This window comes from Ranitomeya variabilis, chromosome 3 (genome assembly GCF_051348905.1).
Source record: "Ranitomeya variabilis isolate aRanVar5 chromosome 3, aRanVar5.hap1, whole genome shotgun sequence".
NCBI classification, from domain to species: Eukaryota; Metazoa; Chordata; class Amphibia; order Anura; family Dendrobatidae; genus Ranitomeya; species Ranitomeya variabilis.
Genome location: NC_135234.1, coordinates 778,894,802 through 778,918,075, shown reverse-complemented (window position 1 = coordinate 778,918,075; position 23,274 = coordinate 778,894,802). Strand labels below are relative to the sequence as shown.

The window sequence follows — 23,274 nt, the reverse complement described above, 5'->3', positions numbered from 1 at the left end:
TATGGGTGTAACCTGGTGGTGGTGGGGACGCTTGGCAAGCTCACACACGTATTATACTTGGCATATGTGGTCAACTTGGTAGTTCAGTGGTTTCTGAACACATGTCCAGATTTGCCAGAGTTTCTGGTGATGGTATGCCCTGTCTGCTCCTATTTCTGCAATTCGGCTACAGCAGCTGACGCTCTGGCAGTGCAGCAACAGCCCATGTAAGTGCCAGCTCACCAACTGGTGTACAACATCACCACGTACTGGAACTCCACATTGCACATGCTGGCAAGTCTTTGTGAGCAGAAGAGGCCAGTGGTTGAGTACCAGTTCCATTACCCTCATCGTTATTCTGGTTAGCTTCCACACATAGCAACTGAAGAATGGGCATGGATGTCTGACATTTGTTTGGTTCTCCAGAACTCCACAAAGATGGTGAGCAGCGATGACACCATAGTCAGCGCAACTATCCCACTTCTGTGCCTACTTAAACAGTCGCTGCTCACAATTAAGCATAAAGATTTAGATGTGGATCAGGTGGGGATGAAGGAAGACATAACACAGAGATAGTAGCCAGTCCAGCCTTATCTCAACTGCTCAGCACCGATTGGGTAACATTGAGGAGATGGATGCTGAGGAGGAACAGGAACTGGTAGCTAGAGCAAAAAAAGCTAGTAGCCACACTACCTTTGTCCCGTCTCTCCTACATGGATGGGAATGATTAGGAGGAGATGGAGAATTGTCAACATGGTGGAGACAGGGAAGTGTTGGCTGTATGGAGCTTGGCACATGAGGCCAACTTCATGAACCGCTGCCTTTCCCGTGACTCTCGTGCTACATTCATCTTGGCCAAAAAAGAGTACTGGTTGTTCAACCTGCTAGACCCACGCTACAAGGAGAACTTTGCCTCTATTCTTGCTGAGGAGAAGTGGTCTTCTAAAATGATGATCAGCTATTTTTACCAAGGAAAGAAAAGTTTTTAAAGTGGTCAAGCAATACCTGGCTGACTAAACCAGCGTACTCCCTAATTCCGCTACGACTTTCAACTATTGGTGCTGTGCTGCCCTGCCGCTAGCATCTTGTCTGAGGGGTTTTTAGTGCCACCAGGGAGGTCATAACAGGCAGGCACTTTCTCCTGTAACAGAGAATGCAGACAGGCTCACACTCATAAAAATGAACAAAGCCTGGATTAGCCCACACTTTTCCACACCACCAGATGAAAGCAGCACATATGTGTTTGCAGTATTCAATATTTTAATGAGTCCCACTATTTGCTGCCTTTCAGGGGTCTGTTGATGACATTAATTATATTTTCTGCCTGATTTTGCACTTTCTGCAAAGCCTTTATGACTTTATAAGTACATCAATTACACTTTCAAAAAATTTTGTTTTCAAACTTTTTTTATTTATTCAATGACTAATCTATACAGTTTAACATGGTTATTGTTTCATTACGGTGGTATGTAAAGCATAAAAAATGCATAGATAAATAGTGCAGGATTAAATTACTCATCCATAAAGTATTATGTACTTTCAATCACATTTTGGTCGTACATAACAGCAGAAAAAAGGGTTTGAAAATGTTGCTTGTTTGTTCACATTTCTTACCCATACACTATTTCCTGTTTGGGGGTACATTTTTGTGATATATAACACTAAAAAAACGTAAAAAATTTAGCTGGGTTACATTTCTCAGCCATAGAGTATTACCTGTTCTTGGGTACATTTTGTTGATATATAACCCACCAAAAATGTTTTCAAAATATTATAGTTAATATATTGCTCATCCATAGGGTATTCTGTGGTTTGGATTACATTTTGTTGGTATATAACCCTCAAAAAACTTGTTTGAAATGGATCAGTTTTATATTGCTTGCCCATAGGGCATTACATATTTTGGGTGCATTTCGTTGCTATAAAAGCCTCAAAAAAGTGGCAAAACATTAATCAGTTTTCTAAGGCTCCTCCATAGACTATTCCATTTTGTTTTGTTGGTATATAGCTAGTGATGAGCGAATAGTGAAATATTCGGATTCAGGAAAATCGACCCAAGTACTTTCTAATATCCGTGTATTTGTAAGTTAACGAATAACAGATCCAATGCAAGTCAATGGGAAAGCCGAATATTTTTCTGCTGGACCCAACACACAGGTCTGGGGGCCTGAGAAAAAAGCTGAAATGAATGGGAAAGAGCTAAAACTAAATGGGAACAGCATGGAGAAGATGCCTGCATACCTTTCTGACTCACAGCGTGCGACAGATGAAAATTCGGCAATTCATCTGCCGTGCACAGGACCCGACAGGATAGAATAGACATATTACATACAGTAAATACACATAGAATAGGTAGATATATATATATATATATATATATATATATATATATATATGTCTGTGACACACATATTTTATATATTTTACATAGATAGAAGAAAAGCAAGCAATTCAGCAACTGTGTAATGTAAAATCACGGCAGGAGCTGACAGGATAGAAGAGATGGATTACATACAGTAAATGCACACAAAATAGATAAATATATAGCTGGCAGTGACATATACAATTAGTACAGTGTGTGCAGCTTACTGTACATGTAGTTATTAAAATATTATTTTTCTAAAAAAATGGTGTGAGCTCCCGTATAATTTCATTAACCAGCAGAGGGAAAGCTGATGGCTGGGGACCAATGTTTATAGCCTGGGAAGGGGGTAATACCCATGGAGCTTCCCAGGCTATTAATATCAGCTGTATAATTAGCCTTTACTGGCTATTAAAATGGGGACCCCCCAAAAAATGACATAGGGTGCCCCTATAACTAATAACCAGCAAGGCTATACAGACATCTGTGTTATGGTTCTCAATGGCAAGAGAACATAGCCCAGCAAACATAAGTACTAGCTCTTGGAAGGATGGAAACTAAACTGACCATGAACTAAACCTGCCGCACAACTAACGGTAGCCGGGTAGCGTTGCCTACGTTTTTATCCCTAGACGCCCAGCGCCGGCCGGAGGACTAACTAATCCTGGCAGAGGAAAATATAGTCCTGGCTCACCTCTAGAGAAATTTCCCCGATAGGCAGACAGAGGCCCCCACATATATTGGCGGTGATTTTAGATGAAATGACAAACGTAGTATGAAAATAGGTTTAGCAAAATTGAGGTCCGCTTACTAGATAGCAGGAAGACAGAAAGGGCACTTTCATGGTCAGCTGAAAACCCTATCAAAATACCATCCTGAAATTACTTTAAGACTCTAGTATTAACTCATAACATCAGAGTGGCAATTTCAGATCACAAGAGCTTTCCAGACACAGAAACGAAACTACAGCTGTGAACTGGAACAAAATGCAAAAACAAACGAGGACTAAAGTCCAACTTAGCTGGGAGTTGTCTAGCAGCAGGAACATGCACAGAAAGGCTTCTGATTACAATGTTGACCGGCATGAAAGTGACAGAGGAGCAAGGTTAAATAGCGACTCCCACATCCTGATGGAAACAGGTGAACAGAGGGGATGATGCACACCAGTTCAATTCCACCAGTGGCCACCGGGGGAGCCCAAAATCCAATTTCACAACAGTACCCCCCCCCCCTCAAGGAGGGGGCACCGAACCCTCACCAGAACCACCAGGGCGATCAGGATGAGCCCTATGAAAGGCACGGACCAGATCGGAGGCATGAACATCAGAGGCAGTCACCCAAGAATTATCCTCCTGACCGTATCCCTTCCATTTGACCAGATACTGGAGTTTCCGTCTGGAAACACGGGAGTCCAAGATTTTTTCCACAACGTACTCCAACTCGCCCTCAACCAACACCGGAGCAGGAGGCTCAACGGAAGGCACAACCGGTACCTCATACCTGCGCAACAATGACCGATGAAAAACATTATGAATAGAAAAAGATGCAGGGAGGTCCAAACGGAAGGACACAGGGTTAAGAATCTCCAATATCTTGTACGGGCCGATGAACCGAGGCTTAAACTTAGGAGAAGAAACCCTCATAGGGACAAAACGAGAAGACAACCACACCAAGTCCCCAACACAAAGCCGAGGACCAACCCGACGCCGGCGGTTGGCAAAAAGCTGAGTCTTCTCCTGGGACAACTTCAAATTGTCCACTACCTGCCCCCAAATCTGATGCAACCTCTCCACCACAGCATCCACTCCAGGACAATCCGAAGATTCCACCTGACCAGAAGAAAATCGAGGATGAAACCCCGAATTACAGAAAAAAGGAGACACCAAGGTGGCAGAGCTGGCCCGATTATTGAGGGCAAACTCCGCTAAAGGCAAAAAAGCAACCCAATCATCCTGATCTGCAGACACAAAACACCTCAAATATGTCTCCAAGGTCTGATTCGTCCGCTCGGTCTGGCCATTTGTCTGAGGATGGAAAGCAGACGAGAAAGACAAATCTATGCCCATCCTAGCACAGAATGCTCGCCAAAATCTAGACACGAATTGGGTTCCTCTGTCAGAAACGATATTCTCCGGAATACCATGCAAACGGACCACATTTTGAAAAAACAGAGGAACCAACTCGGAAGAAGAAGGCAACTTAGGCAGGGGAACCAAATGGACCATCTTAGAGAAACGGTCACACACCACCCAGATGACAGACATCTTCTGAGAAACAGGAAGATCCGAAATAAAATCCATCGAGATGTGCGTCCAGGGCCTCTTCGGGATAGGCAAGGGCAACAACAATCCACTAGCCCGAGAACAACAAGGCTTGGCCCGAGCACAAACGTCACAAGACTGCACAAAGCCTCGCACATCTCGAGACAGGGAAGGCCACCAGAAGGACCTTGCCACCAAATCCCTGGTACCAAAGATTCCAGGATGACCTGTCAACGCAGAAGAATGAACCTCAGAAATGACTTTACTGGTCCAATCATCAGGAACAAACAGTCTACCAGGTGGGCAACGATCAGGTCTATCCGCCTGAAACTCCTGCAAGGCCCGCCGCAGGTCTGGAGAAATGGCAGACAATATCACTCCATCCTTAAGGATACCTGTAGGTTCAGAGTTACCAGGGGAGTCAGGCTCAAAACTCCTAGAAAGGGCATCCGCCTTAACATTCTTAGAACCCGGCAGGTAGGACACCACAAAATTAAACCGAGAGAAAAACAACGACCAGCGCGCCTGTCTAGGATTCAGGCGTCTGGCGGACTCAAGATAAATTAGATTTTTGTGGTCAGTCAATACCACCACCTGATGTCTAGCCCCCTCAAGCCAATGACGCCACTCCTCAAAAGCCCACTTCATGGCCAAAAGCTCCCGATTCCCAACATCATAATTCCGCTCGGCGGGCGAAAATTTACGCGAGAAAAAGGCACAAGGTCTCATCACGGAACAATCGGAACTTCTCTGCGACAAAACTGCCCCAGCTCCGATTTCAGAAGCGTCGACCTCAACCTGAAAAGGAAGAGCAACATCAGGCTGACGCAACACAGGGGCGGAAGAAAAGCGGCGCTTAAGCTCCCGAAAGGCCTCCACAGCAGCAGGGGACCAATCAGCAACATCAGCACCCTTCTTAGTCAAATCAGTCAATGGTTTAACAACATCAGAAAAACCAGCAATAAATCGACGATAAAAGTTAGCAAAGCCCAAAAATTTCTGAAGACTCTTAAGAGAAGAGGGTTGCGTCCAATCACAAATAGCCTGAACCTTGACAGGATCCATCTCGATGGAAGAGGGGGAAAAAATATATCCCAAAAAGGAAATCTTTTGAACCCCAAAAACGCACTTAGAACCCTTCACACACAAGGAATTAGACCGCAAAACCTGAAAAACCCTCCTGACCTGCTGGACATGAGAGTCCCAGTCATCCGAAAAAATCAAAATATCATCCAGATACACAATCATAAATTTATCCAAATAATCACGGAAGATGTCATGCATAAAGGACTGAAAGACTGAAGGGGCATTTGAAAGACCAAAAGGCATCACCAAATACTCAAAGTGGCCCTCGGGCGTATTAAATGCGGTTTTCCACTCATCCCCCTGCCTGATTCGCACCAAATTATACGCCCCACGAAGGTCAATCTTAGAGAACCACTTGGCCCCCTTTATGCGAGCAAACAAATCAGTCAGCAGTGGCAACGGATATTGATATTTAACCGTGATTTTATTCAAAAGCCGATAATCAATACACGGTCTCAAAGAGCCATCTTTCTTAGCCACAAAGAAAAAACCGGCTCCTAAGGGAGATGACGAAGGACGAATATGTCCCTTTTCCAAGGACTCCTTTATATATTCTCGCATAGCAGCATGTTCAGGCACAGACAGATTAAATAAACGACCCTTAGGGTATTTACTACCCGGAATCAAATCTATGGCACAATCGCACTCCCGGTGCGGAGGTAATGAACCAAGCTTAGGTTCTTCAAAAACGTCACGATATTCAGTCAAGAATTCAGGAATCTCAGAGGGAATAGATGATGAAATGGAAACCACAGGTACATCCCCATGCGTCCCCTTACATCCCCAGCTTAACACAGACATAGCTTTCCAGTCAAGGACTGGGTTATGAGATTGCAGCCATGGCAATCCAAGCACCAACACATCATGTAGGTTATACAGCACAAGAAAGCGAATAATCTCCTGATGATCCGGATTAATCCGCATAGTTACTTGTGTCCAGTATTGTGGTTTATTACTAGCCAATGGGGTGGAGTCAATCCCCTTCAGGGGTATAGGAGTTTCAAGAGGCTCCAAATCATACCCACAGCGTTTGGCAAAGGACCAATCCATAAGACTCAAAGCGGCGCCAGAGTCGACATAGGCATCCGCGGTAATAGATGATAAAGAACAAATCAGGGTCACAGATAGAATAAACTTAGACTGTAAAGTGCCAATTGAAACAGACTTATCAAGCTTCTTAGTACGCTTAGAGCATGCTGATATAACATGAGTTGAATCACCGCAATAGAAGCACAACCCATTTTTTCGTCTTAAATTCTGCCGTTCGCTTCTGGACAGAATTCTATCACATTGCATATTCTCTGGCGTCTTCTCAGTAGACACCGCCAAATGGTGCACAGGTTTGCGCTCCCGCAGACGCCTATCGATCTGGATAGCCATTGTCATGGACTCATTCAGACCCGCAGGCACAGGGAACCCCACCATAACATCCTTAATGGCATCAGAGAGACCCTCTCTGAAATTCGCCGCCAGGGCGCACTCATTCCACTGAGTAAGCACAGCCCATTTACGGAATTTCTGGCAGTATATTTCAGCTTCGTCTTGCCCCTGAGATAGGGACATCAAGGCCTTTTCCGCCTGAAGCTCTAACTGAGGTTCCTCATAAAGCAACCCCAAGGCCAGAAAAAACGCATCCACATTGAGCAACGCAGGATCCCCTGGAGCCAATGCAAAAGCCCAATCCTGAGGGTCGCCCCGGAGCAAGGAAATCACAATCCTGACCTGCTGAGCAGGATCTCCAGCAGAGCGAGATTTCAGGGACAAAAACAACTTGCAATTATTTTTGAAATTTTGAAAGCAAGATCTATTCCCCGAGAAAAATTCAGGCAAAGGAATTCTAGGTTCAGATATAGGAACATGAACAACAAAATCTTGTAAATTTTGAACTTTCGTGGTGAGATTATTCAAACCTGCAGCTAAACTCTGAATATCCATTTTAAACAGGTGAACACAGAGCCATTCCAGGATTAGAAGGAGAGAGAGAGAGAGAAAGGCTGCAATATAGGCAGACTTGCAAGAGATTCAATTACAAGCACACTCAGAACTGAAGGGAAGGGGAAAAAAAAAAAAAAATCTTCAGCAGACTTCTCTTTTCTCTCCTTTCTCTGTCAATTAATTTAACCCTTTTTGGCCGGTCAAACTGTTATGGTTCTCAATGGCAAGAGAACATAGCCCAGCAAACATAAGTACTAGCTCTTGGAAGGATGGAAACTAAACTGACCATGAACTAAACCTGCCGCACAACTAACAGTAGCCGGGTAGCGTTGCCTACGTTTTTATCCCTAGACGCCCAGCGCCGGCCGGAGGACTAACTAATCCTGGCAGAGGAAAATATAGTCCTGGCTCAGCTCTAGAGAAATTTCCCCGATAGGCAGACAGAGGCCCCCACATATATTGGCGGTGATTTTAGATGAAATGACAAACGTAGTATGAAAATAGGTTTAGCAAAATTGAGGTCCGCTTACTAGATAGCAGGAAGACAGAAAGGGCACTTTCATGGTCAGCTGAAAACCCTATCAAAATACCATCCTGAAATTACTTTAAGACTCTAGTATTAACTCATAACATCAGAGTGGCAATTTCAGATCACAAGAGCTTTCCAGACACAGAAACGAAACTACAGCTGTGAACTGGAACAAAATGCAAAAACAAACGAGGACTAAAGTCCAACTTAGCTGGGAGTTGTCTAGCAGCAGGAACATGCACAGAAAGGCTTCTGATTACAATGTTGACCGGCATGGAAGTGACAGAGGAGCAAGGCTAAATAGCGACTCCCACATCCTGATGGAAACAGGTGAACAGAGGGGATGATGCACACCAGTTCAATTCCACCAGTGGCCACCGGGGGAGCCCAAAATCCAATTTCACAACAGTACCCCCCCCCCCCTCAAGGAGGGGGCACCGAACCCTCACCAGAACCACCAGGGCGATCAGGATGAGCCCTATGAAAGGCACGGACCAGATCGGAGGCATGAACATCAGAGGCAGTCACCCAAGAATTATCCTCCTGACCGTATCCCTTCCATTTGACCAGATACTGGAGTTTCCGTCTGGAAACACGGGAGTCCAAGATTTTTTCCACAACGTACTCCAACTCGCCCTCAACCAACACCGGAGCAGGAGGCTCAACGGAAGGCACAACCGGTACCTCATACCTGCGCAACAATGACCGATGAAAAACATTATGAATAGAAAAAGATGCAGGGAGGTCCAAACGGAAGGACACAGGGTTAAGAATCTCCAATATCTTGTACGGGCCGATGAACCGAGGCTTAAACTTAGGAGAAGAAACCCTCATAGGGACAAAACGAGAAGACAACCACACCAAGTCCCCAACACAAAGCCGAGGACCAACCCGACGCCGGCGGTTGGCAAAAAGCTGAGTCTTCTCCTGGGACAACTTCAAATTGTCCACTACCTGCCCCCAAATCTGATGCAACCTCTCCACCACAGCATCCACTCCAGGACAATCCGAAGATTCCACCTGACCAGAAGAAAATCGAGGATGAAACCCCGAATTACAGAAAAAAGGAGACACCAAGGTGGCAGAGCTGGCCCGATTATTGAGGGCAAACTCCGCTAAAGGCAAAAAAGCAACCCAATCATCCTGATCTGCAGACACAAAACACCTCAAATATGTCTCCAAGGTCTGATTCGTCCGCTCGGTCTGGCCATTTGTCTGAGGATGGAAAGCAGACGAGAAAGACAAATCTATGCCCATCCTAGCACAGAATGCTCGCCAAAATCTAGACACGAATTGGGTTCCTCTGTCAGAAACGATATTCTCCGGAATACCATGCAAACGGACCACATTTTGAAAAAACAGAGGAACCAACTCGGAAGAAGAAGGCAACTTAGGCAGGGGAACCAAATGGACCATCTTAGAGAAACGGTCACACACCACCCAGATGACAGACATCTTCTGAGAAACAGGAAGATCCGAAATAAAATCCATCGAGATGTGCGTCCAGGGCCTCTTCGGGATAGGCAAGGGCAACAACAATCCACTAGCCCGAGAACAACAAGGCTTGGCCCGAGCACAAACGTCACAAGACTGCACAAAGCCTCGCACATCTCGAGACAGGGAAGGCCACCAGAAGGACCTTGCCACCAAATCCCTGGTACCAAAGATTCCAGGATGACCTGTCAACGCAGAAGAATGAACCTCAGAAATGACTTTACTGGTCCAATCATCAGGAACAAACAGTCTACCAGGTGGGCAACGATCAGGTCTATCCGCCTGAAACTCCTGCAAGGCCCGCCGCAGGTCTGGAGAAATGGCAGACAATATCACTCCATCCTTAAGGATACCTGTAGGTTCAGAGTTACCAGGGGAGTCAGGCTCAAAACTCCTAGAAAGGGCATCCGCCTTAACATTCTTAGAACCCGGCAGGTAGGACACCACAAAATTAAACCGAGAGAAAAACAACGACCAGCGCGCCTGTCTAGGATTCAGGCGTCTGGCGGACTCAAGATAAATTAGATTTTTGTGGTCAGTCAATACCACCACCTGATGTCTAGCCCCCTCAAGCCAATGACGCCACTCCTCAAAAGCCCACTTCATGGCCAAAAGCTCCCGATTCCCAACATCATAATTCCGCTCGGCGGGCGAAAATTTACGCGAGAAAAAGGCACAAGGTCTCATCACGGAACAATCGGAACTTCTCTGCGACAAAACTGCCCCAGCTCCGATTTCAGAAGCGTCGACCTCAACCTGAAAAGGAAGAGCAACATCAGGCTGACGCAACACAGGGGCGGAAGAAAAGCGGCGCTTAAGCTCCCGAAAGGCCTCCACAGCAGCAGGGGACCAATCAGCAACATCAGCACCCTTCTTAGTCAAATCAGTCAATGGTTTAACAACATCAGAAAAACCAGCAATAAATCGACGATAAAAGTTAGCAAAGCCCAAAAATTTCTGAAGACTCTTAAGAGAAGAGGGTTGCGTCCAATCACAAATAGCCTGAACCTTGACAGGATCCATCTCGATGGAAGAGGGGGAAAAAATATATCCCAAAAAGGAAATCTTTTGAACCCCAAAAACGCACTTAGAACCCTTCACACACAAGGAATTAGACCGCAAAACCTGAAAAACCCTCCTGACCTGCTGGACATGAGAGTCCCAGTCATCCGAAAAAATCAAAATATCATCCAGATACACAATCATAAATTTATCCAAATAATCACGGAAGATGTCATGCATAAAGGACTGAAAGACTGAAGGGGCATTTGAAAGACCAAAAGGCATCACCAAATACTCAAAGTGGCCCTCGGGCGTATTAAATGCGGTCTTCCACTCATCCCCCTGCTTAATTCGCACCAAATTATACGCCCCACGGAGATCTATCTTAGAGAACCACTTGGCCCCCTTTATGCGAGCAAACAAATCAGTCAGCAGTGGCAACGGATATTGATATTTAACCGTGATTTTATTCAAAAGCCGATAATCAATACACGGTCTCAAAGAGCCATCTTTCTTAGCCACAAAGAAAAAACCGGCTCCTAAGGGAGATGACGAAGGACGAATATGTCCCTTTTCCAAGGACTCCTTTATATATTCTCGCATAGCAGCATGTTCAGGCACAGACAGATTAAATAAACGACCCTTAGGGTATTTACTACCCGGAATCAAATCTATGGCACAATCGCACTCCCGGTGCGGAGGTAATGAACCAAGCTTAGGTTCTTCAAAAACGTCACGATATTCAGTCAAGAATTCAGGAATCTCAGAGGGAATAGATGATGAAATGGAAACCACAGGTACGTCCCCATGCGTCCCCTTACATCCCCAGCTTAACACAGACATAGCTTTCCAGTCAAGGACTGGGTTATGAGATTGCAGCCATGGCAATCCAAGCACCAACACATCATGTAGGTTATACAGCACAAGAAAGCGAATAATCTCCTGATGATCCGGATTAATCCGCATAGTTACTTGTGTCCAGTATTGTGGTTTATTACTAGCCAATGGGGTGGAGTCAATCCCCTTCAGGGGTATAGGAGTTTCAAGAGGCTCCAAATCATACCCACAGCGTTTGGCAAAGGACCAATCCATAAGACTCAAAGCGGCGCCAGAGTCGACATAGGCATCCGCGGTAATAGATGATAAAGAACAAATCAGGGTCACAGATAGAATAAACTTAGACTGTAAAGTGCCAATTGAAACAGACTTATCAAGCTTCTTAGTACGCTTAGAGCATGCTGATATAACATGAGTTGAATCACCGCAATAGAAGCACAACCCATTTTTTCGTCTTAAATTCTGCCGTTCGCTTCTGGACAGAATTCTATCACATTGCATATTCTCTGGCGTCTTCTCAGTAGACACCGCCAAATGGTGCACAGGTTTGCGCTCCCGCAGACGCCTATCGATCTGGATAGCCATTGTCATGGACTCATTCAGACCCGCAGGCACAGGGAACCCCACCATAACATCCTTAATGGCATCAGAGAGACCTTCTCTGAAAATCGCCGCCAGGGCGCACTCATTCCACTGAGTAAGCACAGACCATTTACGGAATTTCTGGCAGTATATTTCAGCTTCGTCTTGCCCCTGAGATAGGGACATCAAGGCCTTTTCCGCCTGAAGCTCTAACTGAGGTTCCTCATAAAGCAACCCCAAGGCCAGAAAAAACGCATCCACATTGAGCAACGCAGGATCCCCTGGAGCCAATGCAAAAGCCCAATCCTGAGGGTCGCCCCGGAGCAAGGAAATCACAATCCTGACCTGCTGAGCAGGATCTCCAGCAGAGCGAGATTTCAGGGACAAAAACAACTTGCAATTATTTTTGAAATTTTGAAAGCAAGATCTATTCCCCGAGAAAAATTCAGGCAAAGGAATTCTAGGTTCAGATATAGGAACATGAACAACAAAATCTTGTAAATTTTGAACTTTCGTGGTGAGATTATTCAAACCTGCAGCTAAACTCTGAATATCCATTTTAAACAGGTGAACACAGAGCCATTCCAGGATTAGAAGGAGAGAGAGAGAGAGAAAGGCTGCAATATAGGCAGACTTGCAAGAGATTCAATTACAAGCACACTCAGAACTGAAGGGAAGGGGAAAAAAAAAAAAAAAAATCTTCAGCAGACTTCTCTTTTCTCTCCTTTCTCTGTCAATTAATTTAACCCTTTTTGGCCGGTCAAACTGTTATGGTTCTCAATGGCAAGAGAACATAGCCCAGCAAACATAAGTACTAGCTCTTGGAAGGATGGAAACTAAACTGACCATGAACTAAACCTGCCGCACAACTAACAGTAGCCGGGTAGCGTTGCCTACGTTTTTATCCCTAGACGCCCAGCGCCGGCCGGAGGACTAACTAATCCTGGCAGAGGAAAATATAGTCCTGGCTCAGCTCTAGAGAAATTTCCCCGATAGGCAGACAGAGGCCCCCACATATATTGGCGGTGATTTTAGATGAAATGACAAACGTAGTATGAAAATAGGTTTAGCAAAATTGAGGTCCGCTTACTAGATAGCAGGAAGACAGAAAGGGCACTTTCATGGTCAGCTGAAAACCCTATCAAAATACCATCCTGAAATTACTTTAAGACTCTAGTATTAACTCATAACATCAGAGTGGCAATTTCAGATCACAAGAGCTTTCCAGACACAGAAACGAAACTACAGCTGTGAACTGGAACAAAATGCAAAAACAAACGAGGACTAAAGTCCAACTTAGCTGGGAGTTGTCTAGCAGCAGGAACATGCACAGAAAGGCTTCTGATTACAATGTTGACCGGCATGGAAGTGACAGAGGAGCAAGGCTAAATAGCGACTCCCACATCCTGATGGAAACAGGTGAACAGAGGGGATGATGCACACCAGTTCAATTCCACCAGTGGCCACCGGGGGAGCCCAAAATCCAATTTCACAACACATCTGTGGGCTGACATTAATAGCCTAGGAAAGGGCACCCTCAGACTAAAAACATCAGCTCTCAGCCACCCCAGAAAAGGTGCATCTCTAAGATAAGTCAATTCTGGCACTTAGCCGCACTATTCCCACTTGCCCTGTAGCGGTGGCAAGTGGGGTGATGGTTGGGGGCATTGATGTCACCTTTGTATTGTCAGGTGACATCAAGCCCCGAGGTTAGTAAAGGAGAGGCGTCAATAAGATGCCCCCATTACTAACCCCATAGTCTTATCATTTAAAAACACACACACCCAGAAAAAAGTCCTTTAATTGAAAGAATGACACAGATTCCTTTAATAAATCTTAATTAAACCATACTTACAACCTCGCCCATTCCCCTGATGCCACTATCTTCTGCAAAAGAGTTAAAATATAAAAAACAGCCATATTCCTCTCCTTTCCACAGTGAAGATGATAATCAATTTGTCCCACGATGGGTCTAACTCTGCTACATCTAGATGGCAGGCTGTATGCTTGCATGATGTGACCATACAGCCTGTCATCCAGCAGAGACACCGAGCAGCATCTGCTATGGCTGCCAAGTATCTTGCAGTGAACTGGTATGACCTGTCTGACATCACCGCAAGTGTGAGAAAGTTCTCACACTCCTGGTGCCTTCAGAAAGGTCCTGAGAGTTCACAGCCAATGAACTCACTTCACCTATCTGACATTATCCCTAGTGCTGTGGGAAAATTTCCCACGGCGCTCGCACTAACGTCAAATCAGTCCCGGAGATGTCAGTGTCCGTGTGTTCGTGTGTGTAATACGTGTGGTACATGCGTGGCAACTATGTGCTGCCCTTGTGCCGCATCAGTATCGCATGATGGGCACCAGGGAAGCAGCAGTACAGTAAGCTCTGTTCCCCGGTGCCAGGTATTGAAGATGACTCTCATCATTCTCCCCTGCTCTGCCAGCGATCAGCACAAGCAGGGGATAATGATGAGAGTTGTATTCAAGTGAGAACAATGACAGCAGGCAGTGGCTTTTGGGACTATTACTCCTATCATCTGACACCTGCTGCCTCTAATAAGAGTGACAGCAGGAGCGGCTGATGAGAGTATTCCTCACCCGCCACCTGCACTATAAATAAATAAATGAAAAATCTGGCATGGGTTTCCCTATATTTTCTATAACCAGCCAGGCTGCAACCCTCAGCTGTCAGGGTTAGCAAGGATTTGGGGTCACAGTCATGATGATGCATTCTAAAATGACGTGGAATTGGCTTCAGATCAGTAATGTCAGCCGCTGTCCTGGTCGCAGCAATGTTCCTCACTTGCTCTCGCTTATGGATCCGCAGTTCGCGAGACATGAGTCCGACATATATTTTTGGACAGCCACATGTGGCATAATTCACCACATTGATACTGTTACACATTAATGCAGAAATCTAGTAGTAGAGATGAGCAGATCGATCTACTGCAAATCAGCTGCGAGTTGAATTCCCTGAAATTCTCGGGATACGGTGAATTCAAACAATTTGCAATTCGATTCGCAAAAAAAAAACCCCATTCCATTTCACACATTACTGAAAATTGCATAAGCCAAAGAATGGGTTAATGGCATTAGGAGCAGCCCTTTGTGCTTTCCCATAATGCCTTGCAGTTAGCATATCACTTGGTGTAGCACAGCCAATTAAGGGGACCATCTATCCAGCCACTATAAAAATGAGAGCAGGAAAAGCAGCGGCCATGTATGGATCTTACAGCTTAAGGATTGGAGGTCAGAGTGCACAGCTCATTACACAGAGGAACAGAAAACAGCCTATGTCTGATTATGGTGTACTACTGCAGTGCTGAAGAACATTTAAATGGGAGAGGTAGTCTCTGTGAATAATTATCCAAAGATTCAAGTGATAGGCAGGTACAATACTGGCATAATCAGTGTTACATATAGGGAGGTGGTGGACCTATATAGTCAGAGTGATATATAGGGAGGTTAAAAACCTGTATACAGTAGTCAGTGTGATATATAAGGAGGTACTAGCCCAGTATACTCAGTGTGAAACATATAGGGAGGTACTGGACCGGCATAATCAGCGTAATATATAAGGAGATTTTGGACCTGTATAGTCACGTAGTGTGCCTGTGAATTGATTGATCTGCGTTATACTGCAGTAACAGCCCATTAATAGCAGCATTTTTTATCCTTCATACACTGCAAACTAGAAGTGCAGTTAATTGCAGTAATGGTATTCCATCACCTGTATTAAGTGCACCTGATCGAACTTATTATCTGTATAAAAGACACCTGTCCACACAAGCAATCGCACTCCAACTTCTCCACCATGGCCAAGACGAAAGAGCTGTCTAAGGACACGAGGGACAAAATTGTAGACTTGTACAAGTCTGAGATGGGCTACAGGACAATAGACAGGCAGCTTGGTGAGAAGGCAACAACTGTTACCACAATTGTTAGAAAATGGAAGAAACACAAGAAGACTGTCAATCTTCCTCGGTCTGATTCTGAGATAGGTCAGGAATCAGCCCAGAACTACATGAGAGGACCTGGTCAATGACCTGAAGAGAGCTGGGATTACAGTCTCAAACATTACCGTTAGTAACACACACCAACCATCATCCTGCAGAGCACACAAGGTCCTCCTCCTCACGCCAGCACATGTCCAGGCCCATTTGACGTTCGCCAATGATCATCTGGATGATCCAGAGGAGACATGGGAGAAGGTCATGTGGTCAGATGAAACCAAAATAGAACTTTTTGGTATCAACTCCACTCGCCGAGTTTGCAGGAAGAAGAAGGATGAGTGCAACTCCAAGAACACCATCCAAACCGTGAAGCATGGTGGGGGAACTTCACACTTTGGGGGTGCTTTTCTGCAAAGGGGACAGAACGACTGCACCATATTGAAAGGAGGATGGATGGGGTATCGCATGTATTGCAAGATTTTGGCTAACAACCTTCTTTCCTCAGTAAGACCATTAAAGACGGGTCGTGGCTGGGTCTTCCAGCATGACAATGACCCAAAACACCCAGCCAGAGCAACTAAGAAGTCATTCCATGAGAAACATTTCAAGGTCCTGGAGTGGCCTGGCCAGTCTCCAGACCTGAACCCAATAGAAAATATTTGGCGGCACAAAAAGTCAATGTTCTCCAGTGACAGCTCCGAATCCTGAACTAAATCTCCAAGCAGTCATAAATACTTAGAGGTCACCCGAGCATGCTCTGGAAAACCCAAGCAAGATGTATATTCGCTCATCACTAATAAGGACCTCTGTTTACACTTCTTGGGTGTCTGGAGACTTCCACATTGATGGTAATGAGACAGAGGAAATCCACAAGGAGCCCCGGGAGTATATAATATGTAGAGCGGCTGCCCCATCACCGACATCACTGATGGCAGCTGCCAAACAGGAGAATCTTGTACAGTAAGGTAAGAGGATGGGAACATAGAGATATAGGCACCAACCTGTACATTAATGATAGGAGACCTAAGAAAATTAATAGTCAGTCATTAAATGTAAGAGAAAAAAAATGTCCAGCTTCACCAAATCCGTGAAAAAAAAGTTTTCTTTATTCACAAACTTAAACATGGAGGATACAAACTTTAGCACAAACCATATGGGTAAGAATCTCAATGCGTTTCTGGAGACTAAGCTCCCTTAATCATGACCACGGATTCGGGGAAGCTGGACATTATTTTCTTTTGGATTCTACACGCCTGGACACAACGGGTCCGTGCTCCCGAAACTCAGCTTATGCATCATGGGTTCCTTCTCTTCAAAGTCATTAAATGTACAAACTGTTTACAGGTCAGATGAGATGACGATCTGGTTACAGAGAAACTGTGAGAAGCACAAAGGTCTCTCCTGCCCTGGCCTCCAGGCAAAGACCCCTCATACACTGTAACAAACACATCACCACCATGCAATGACATTTGTCATTTTTATTCCCATGTGGAAGCCTCTGGCAAGGTCAGGTCAGAGTTTCATGTCAATGGGATGTGTAGGGTTTCTTCTGGCTAGACGTATACAGTTGTGCTCAAAAGTTTACATACCCCGGAAGAATTTTTGCTTTCTTGGCCTTTTTTTCAGAGAATATGAATGATAACAACAAAACTTTTCTCCTCTCGTGGTTAGTGGTTGGGTGACGCCATTTATTGTCAGACTACTGTGTTTTCTCTTTATAAATCATAATGACAACCCAAAACATCCAAATGACCCTGATCAAAAGTTCACATCCCCTGGAGATTTTGGCCTTATAACATGCACAGCAGAAAGCAATAATGTGAAGTAACCACACCATATAAAAACCCTCAGGATCAACAAGTAGAATCAGCTATGGAGGATATCCAATATTAAAACATAACTTTTAATAACATGAGATTAAAATATTTTGGACACCCCACAAAAGACACAAACATAAACAAAGTGCTCAAGGGAACCAGTGCTCAAAGAATAGAAATTGGATTGGTCTCACCAATGAAGACGGACAAATCAATGTAGCAGTATACTTCCCAGTCACTCCGACTGAAAGAATATGGTCCCAGTCTGTAGGAAGGGGGTAGGGGTCATTTGAATGGTTTTGGTTGTCATTATGATTTATAAAGAGAAAACACAGTAGTCTGACAATAAATGGCTTCACCCAACCACTAACCATGAGTGGAGGAAAAGTTTTGGTGTTGTCATTCATATTCTCTGAAAAAAGGCCAAGAAAGCAAAAATTCTGCCTGGGGATGTAAACTTTTGAGCACAACTGTAGCTCCCATGTCACTGGCCATGGGCTTAAATTATGGTAAGATGACTTATCTTGTATTGGTTGTGTGCTATGAGAGAACCCTAAGAAAGATGATTTGGGGGAAATATGTACTTAGTGGTACATTTTGGATAGAGTTTCTAATGAGATTAGATAGTCAGTGCCTTGGTTGCCCATGCTTCTCTCCTCCACCATCAATGTAACCATTCCAAGCAATCTGACCATGCATGTAATGGTTTTATATTAGACCACTCCAATGGTAACATCAACCGTCTAGTGTTTGCCAATGATACATTATGTTATAATTTTATTCTGAAGGATTATTGCCATTCACCAAAGATTGAAGTTTTCTTCTTGAACTTGGAGGCATCCTTGATCCATGCTCATCACGAGATAAGATGACAATTGGACATCAGGACATGACAATCATTGAATACAGCTTGATATCAATAAAAATGAAGGTCACGAGCAAAGAGAGAAGATCTGAACATCGTGAATGACCGTATGAGACATCGAACTACCATTGTCACTCACCTCCACTAATGTTTCTGGTTATGATACTATCACAACTATCTTCCACACTTATTTTCGCTCATAATTTACTTTCCTCAATAGGCATCATAACTAAGTTTCCTAATAACCTGAGGATGAACATGTTGAATCATATTTACCATCTACTCACATGGACTTTCCTCCAAAGGCATGATAGTTAAGTTTTGTAGTGATCCAAGGATAGACTCATTCAACCATACTTCTCATATAATCTTTCCATAACTGAGTTTTCTAATGACCAAGGAATGAACATGTTCAACCAAAGTCAGTATTTTTTCTCTCACACTGAGTTTCTCCTGTTTGGGTTTCCAGGGATTGTTGTCTACCGGACGTTTTTGGTGATGCCATTTCTTTCTGTGTACATCACAATCTTGACAGGAAACTCTATCTTGATTTACCGGATCTGTGTAGAAAGAAGTCTCCATTCCCCCATGTATATTCTCATCTCCATACTCTTCTCTGTCAACATTTCATGTACAACTTCCATCATACCCAAACTTCTCCTGGGCTTAGCCTTCAATATGAATGAGATCACTCTGGCCGGTTGCCTCATGCAGATGTTCTATATTTATTTCATGGCTATTTTTGAATCTGCTGTTATCCTGTCAATGGCTCTGGACAGGTTTGTGGCTATCTGTCGGCCTCTACGTTACAATGATATCATGACTAATCAGAGCCTGATCTACCTGGTCACTTTCGGGATCATGCGGAGTGCTCTTTTTGTTTCTCCAATGGTCATTTTAGCTTCTTATGTTCAATATTGTAAGTCCAACATCATCCTGAATTTTGTATGTGAGAACATGGGGCTACTGAGTCTGGCCTGTGGTAGCACCACCAAACAGGAAATTGTGGGTCTGCTTGTTAGGATCTTCATCACTGTTCTTGATTCTGGTCTACTCCTATTATCTTACTCCAGCATCCTCTATACGGCCATGAAGATTATATCTGGTAAAGCTCGACACAAAGCCCTGAACACCTGTGGGATGCACCTGCTGGTGGCCATGTTCTTATATACCTGTGCTCTGGTATCTTCCATCGTGTACAGAATGCAGTCACTCATCTCTTATGATGTCCAGAATCTGTTTAATGCAATCTACCTAATGATTCCCGCCACAATAAATCCCTTTATCTATGGATTAGGAGTCAAAGAAATCAGAAATAGCTTGACGAGATCCTGGAAGAAGAGAGGCTCTCTAGTCTTTTCCTCGAAGCACGACCAGAAGAAGAAAACATTTGTTCTCCGACTGACGTCAGAAGAAAATTGAGCTCTTCCATAATTGTGTATTATTGAGAGCCAGGAACCTTTGCTAGATACATGTAAACTGAGCTTTTGTCTTGAAAGTAGACATGGAGATTCTTGGGCCAACTGTTTACAATGTCTCCTGTGCTGAGATCAGTTTGATGACAGCTGTGATCCACAGGATGGCATAAATCACCAATAAAATGAAATTGTGTCTACTATACAAGGCATAGAAGACACCCATAGCTGTGTGATGCTCCCCCACTTTAAATAAAACCTTATGTCCTGTAGACTCGAGGTATATATGAATCCCACAAATAATGAGGTTATAGAACAAAGTCCAAATTGGGAAACACTCCACCTGCCTGCGCTCACTCAGCTTTTTTGTCTGTGCGATCCACAGCCAGCCCAATAACATCACCATATAACTACAGATCGATAGACTAAAAATCCATTTCTTCAGCACATAGTTTTGCATCTTGGAATATATTTCTATTGTAGCATTGGACAAATTTAGCAGTTAATATTTTTGCTTCTTTACTATAGTTACGCGTTTTGTACAATCTCTCCGCAACCTCATAAATTTCCTTTTGAGAATTTTTAATAGCTAATTGACATGTGGGTATTTTTACTTTCTCTATATAAACAGATAAATCTAAAAATTAATTTCTGGTTTGCTAAATGCAAGCGTCAATTCAGACAAAAGTCATTTTTATTAATTTCATTAAAAATCTGTAAAAGAGACATTTGGTCCTCTGACTAAATAAATATAATATTGTCTGTAAAACGGAACCAGAGGACTAGGTTTGCACATACTACACCACCAGGGTAAATATTCTGGTCTTCCCAGTGATCCACAAACAAATTAGAAAAACGAGGTGTGAACCTGGCCCCCATCGCGGTACCCCAATATTGAATGTAGTAGTCCACTTAAAGTATTTAAAATAATTCTGAGTTGAAATAAATTATATACAATCCCCAATAAATTGCACTTGTTCCCCAGGAATTGAACCCATTTTATTGAGAAAGTAGAAGGATGCGTCACATCGTTTATTTTTTCAATAATCGAATAAATGAATGTAACATCCAAGGACCCAAGAGGGTATTATCTTGCTAGTTTATATTATTACAAAATTGTGGGACATGTTTATTGTCCCTCAAATAGGTAGGAAGGGTTTTGACATAGCTGGACATTCACATATCTTGATAGATTAGTGATGGGACACTCATTGGTTATGTTCACTTATGCGCAAGTATTTTCTTTGTTGATTATTTTTATATTCAATTATAGGCCCAGGGTTATTCATGACAATCATTTACTCTGGGGAGGCTCAAGCTGGAAGCCTAAACTTTACAGAGGGGATCCCAAAAGGAAGAAGGAGCCCCTTCTTGGTTTGATCTATGTCTATACCACTTTATACTCTATAAAGGAGGACTCTTTTCTTGCTACCTCTTCTTTCCACTTACTGATAAGAGAGAAGGGTGGCATGACCATCTACCTTCGCCCATACAATCCATAATGGGCTAACCATTCTCATAAATTCTATTAAAAGATCCATAGGCTTCTTGCACTTGTCACATCGGTGACATAAAGCATACCAGGGCATACAATTGTGAATAATATCTCTAATTAGAAAGATAAGACTGAAGGGCTCATTATATCGTGTAATACTCTGTAGACAAAAGAGAACATAAATGCTACAGTCGTGATACGGGGATGAGATTGTGAGCTCTACTGACAATCCCCACACATTCTAAGGAGGCAGATACTAATATATGTGGTGTAAATGTCACCTCCAATGATGATGATATAATGTGATAAGTAGGGTTGAGCGACTTTAACTTTTTTAGGATCGAGTCGAAACCTGACTTTGTCAAGTCGAGTCGAGTCAAATCGTCTGATTATCGCGCAAAGTCGGGGATCGACCAAAACACAAAACTCAATGTACGTCAATGGGGGAGCAAAGTCTCTCTCTCTCTCTCTCTCTCTTCCGTCGTCCCTGCAAAGCAAAGGTTGTGTTGGACTGTGGAAATCACTACATCCCAAACGGTAATAAGGTGGTTTTACCCCCTGTGATGCCGCAGAAAGCAAGCCGGAACCTATGTCATCACGCTGCCCACACTCCTTCATTGGCTGAAAAATGGCGGGGAAAGCGTCATATGAAACACGACTTTGGCGTGAAGATCGCCGACCACATGGCCGATCCCAAAGTGGGATCGGGTCGGGTTTCATGAAACCCGACTTTGCTGAAAGTCGGCGATTTTTGAAAATGTCCGATCCGTTTCGCTCAACCCTAGTGATAAGTTGTATCTTGGATTTTCTTGAAATTAAAACTTAATTAAAATCTATACTGGGGTCTAAGGGGTAACGTTTCTCCTTATGGAGAGTGACATACCATCTGGCTTGTCAAGGTAAGGAGGCTTATTCGCCGTGCAATGCTCCTCTGGGAAATTAAATATGCAAATTGCCTCTTCTGAGAAAAAGAGGACTTAACTCTATAGCGCCACCTGTTGGAAGTAGCGATCCTACAAGTCACAATCAACCCTTTAACGAGTCGTGCAATATGACTTAGGATAAAAGCCAAATCAGTATCTCAATTCGCAGACACGGTGTTTCGGGCTGTTGGCCCTCGTCAGTGTGAAGCATGAGAACTGATTTGGCTAGGTGAGAGGCTCTGGACTGGGGTCTAAGAGGTAACGTTTCTCCTTATGGAGAGTGACATACCATCTCTGGCTTGTCAAGGTAAGGAGGCTTATTCGCCGTGCAACGCTCCTCTGGGAAATTAAATATGCAAATTGCCTCTTCTGAGAAAAAGAGGACTTAACTCTATAGCGCCACCTGTTGGAAGTAGCGATCCTACAAGTCACAATCAACCCTTTAACGAGTCGTGCAATATGACTTAGGATAAAAGCCAAATCAGTATCTCAATTCGCAGACACGGTGTTTCGGGCTGTTGGCCCTCGTCAGTGCGAAGCATGAGAACTGATTTGGCTAGGTGGCTACTTCCAACAGGTGGCGCTATAGAGTTAAGTCCTCTTTTTCTCAGAAGAGGCAATTTGCATATTTAAAATCTATAATAATTTTTGCTTTTCTAAGAAAGTTCCACAGAAATGTAAATCATTGCCCGAAAAACACTCAAATATTAATGTACCTACTACCTCCATATCTATG

The 23,274-nt window shown here is 43.8% G+C and overlaps 2 protein-coding genes across 2 annotated transcripts in view; both read left to right on the top strand.

Moving 5' to 3' along the window:
- The window catches only part of LOC143817849 (olfactory receptor 52P1-like), a 58,024-nt gene that overhangs the window by 7,661 nt on the left and 27,089 nt on the right, over positions 1 to 23,274 (top strand). The gene's annotated exons all lie outside the window — the stretch shown is intronic.
- On the top strand, positions 19,108 to 20,127 carry LOC143817850 (olfactory receptor 52E8-like). The gene has a single exon (XM_077299314.1). It carries the CDS (start codon positions 19,108 to 19,110, stop codon positions 20,125 to 20,127), a length of 1,020 nt encoding a protein of 339 aa, XP_077155429.1.

Coding starts and splice junctions, on each gene's coding strand:
- LOC143817850 (XM_077299314.1), top strand. CDS start 19,108: ATGAACATGTTCAACCAAAGTCAGTATTTTTTCTCTCACACTGAGTTT.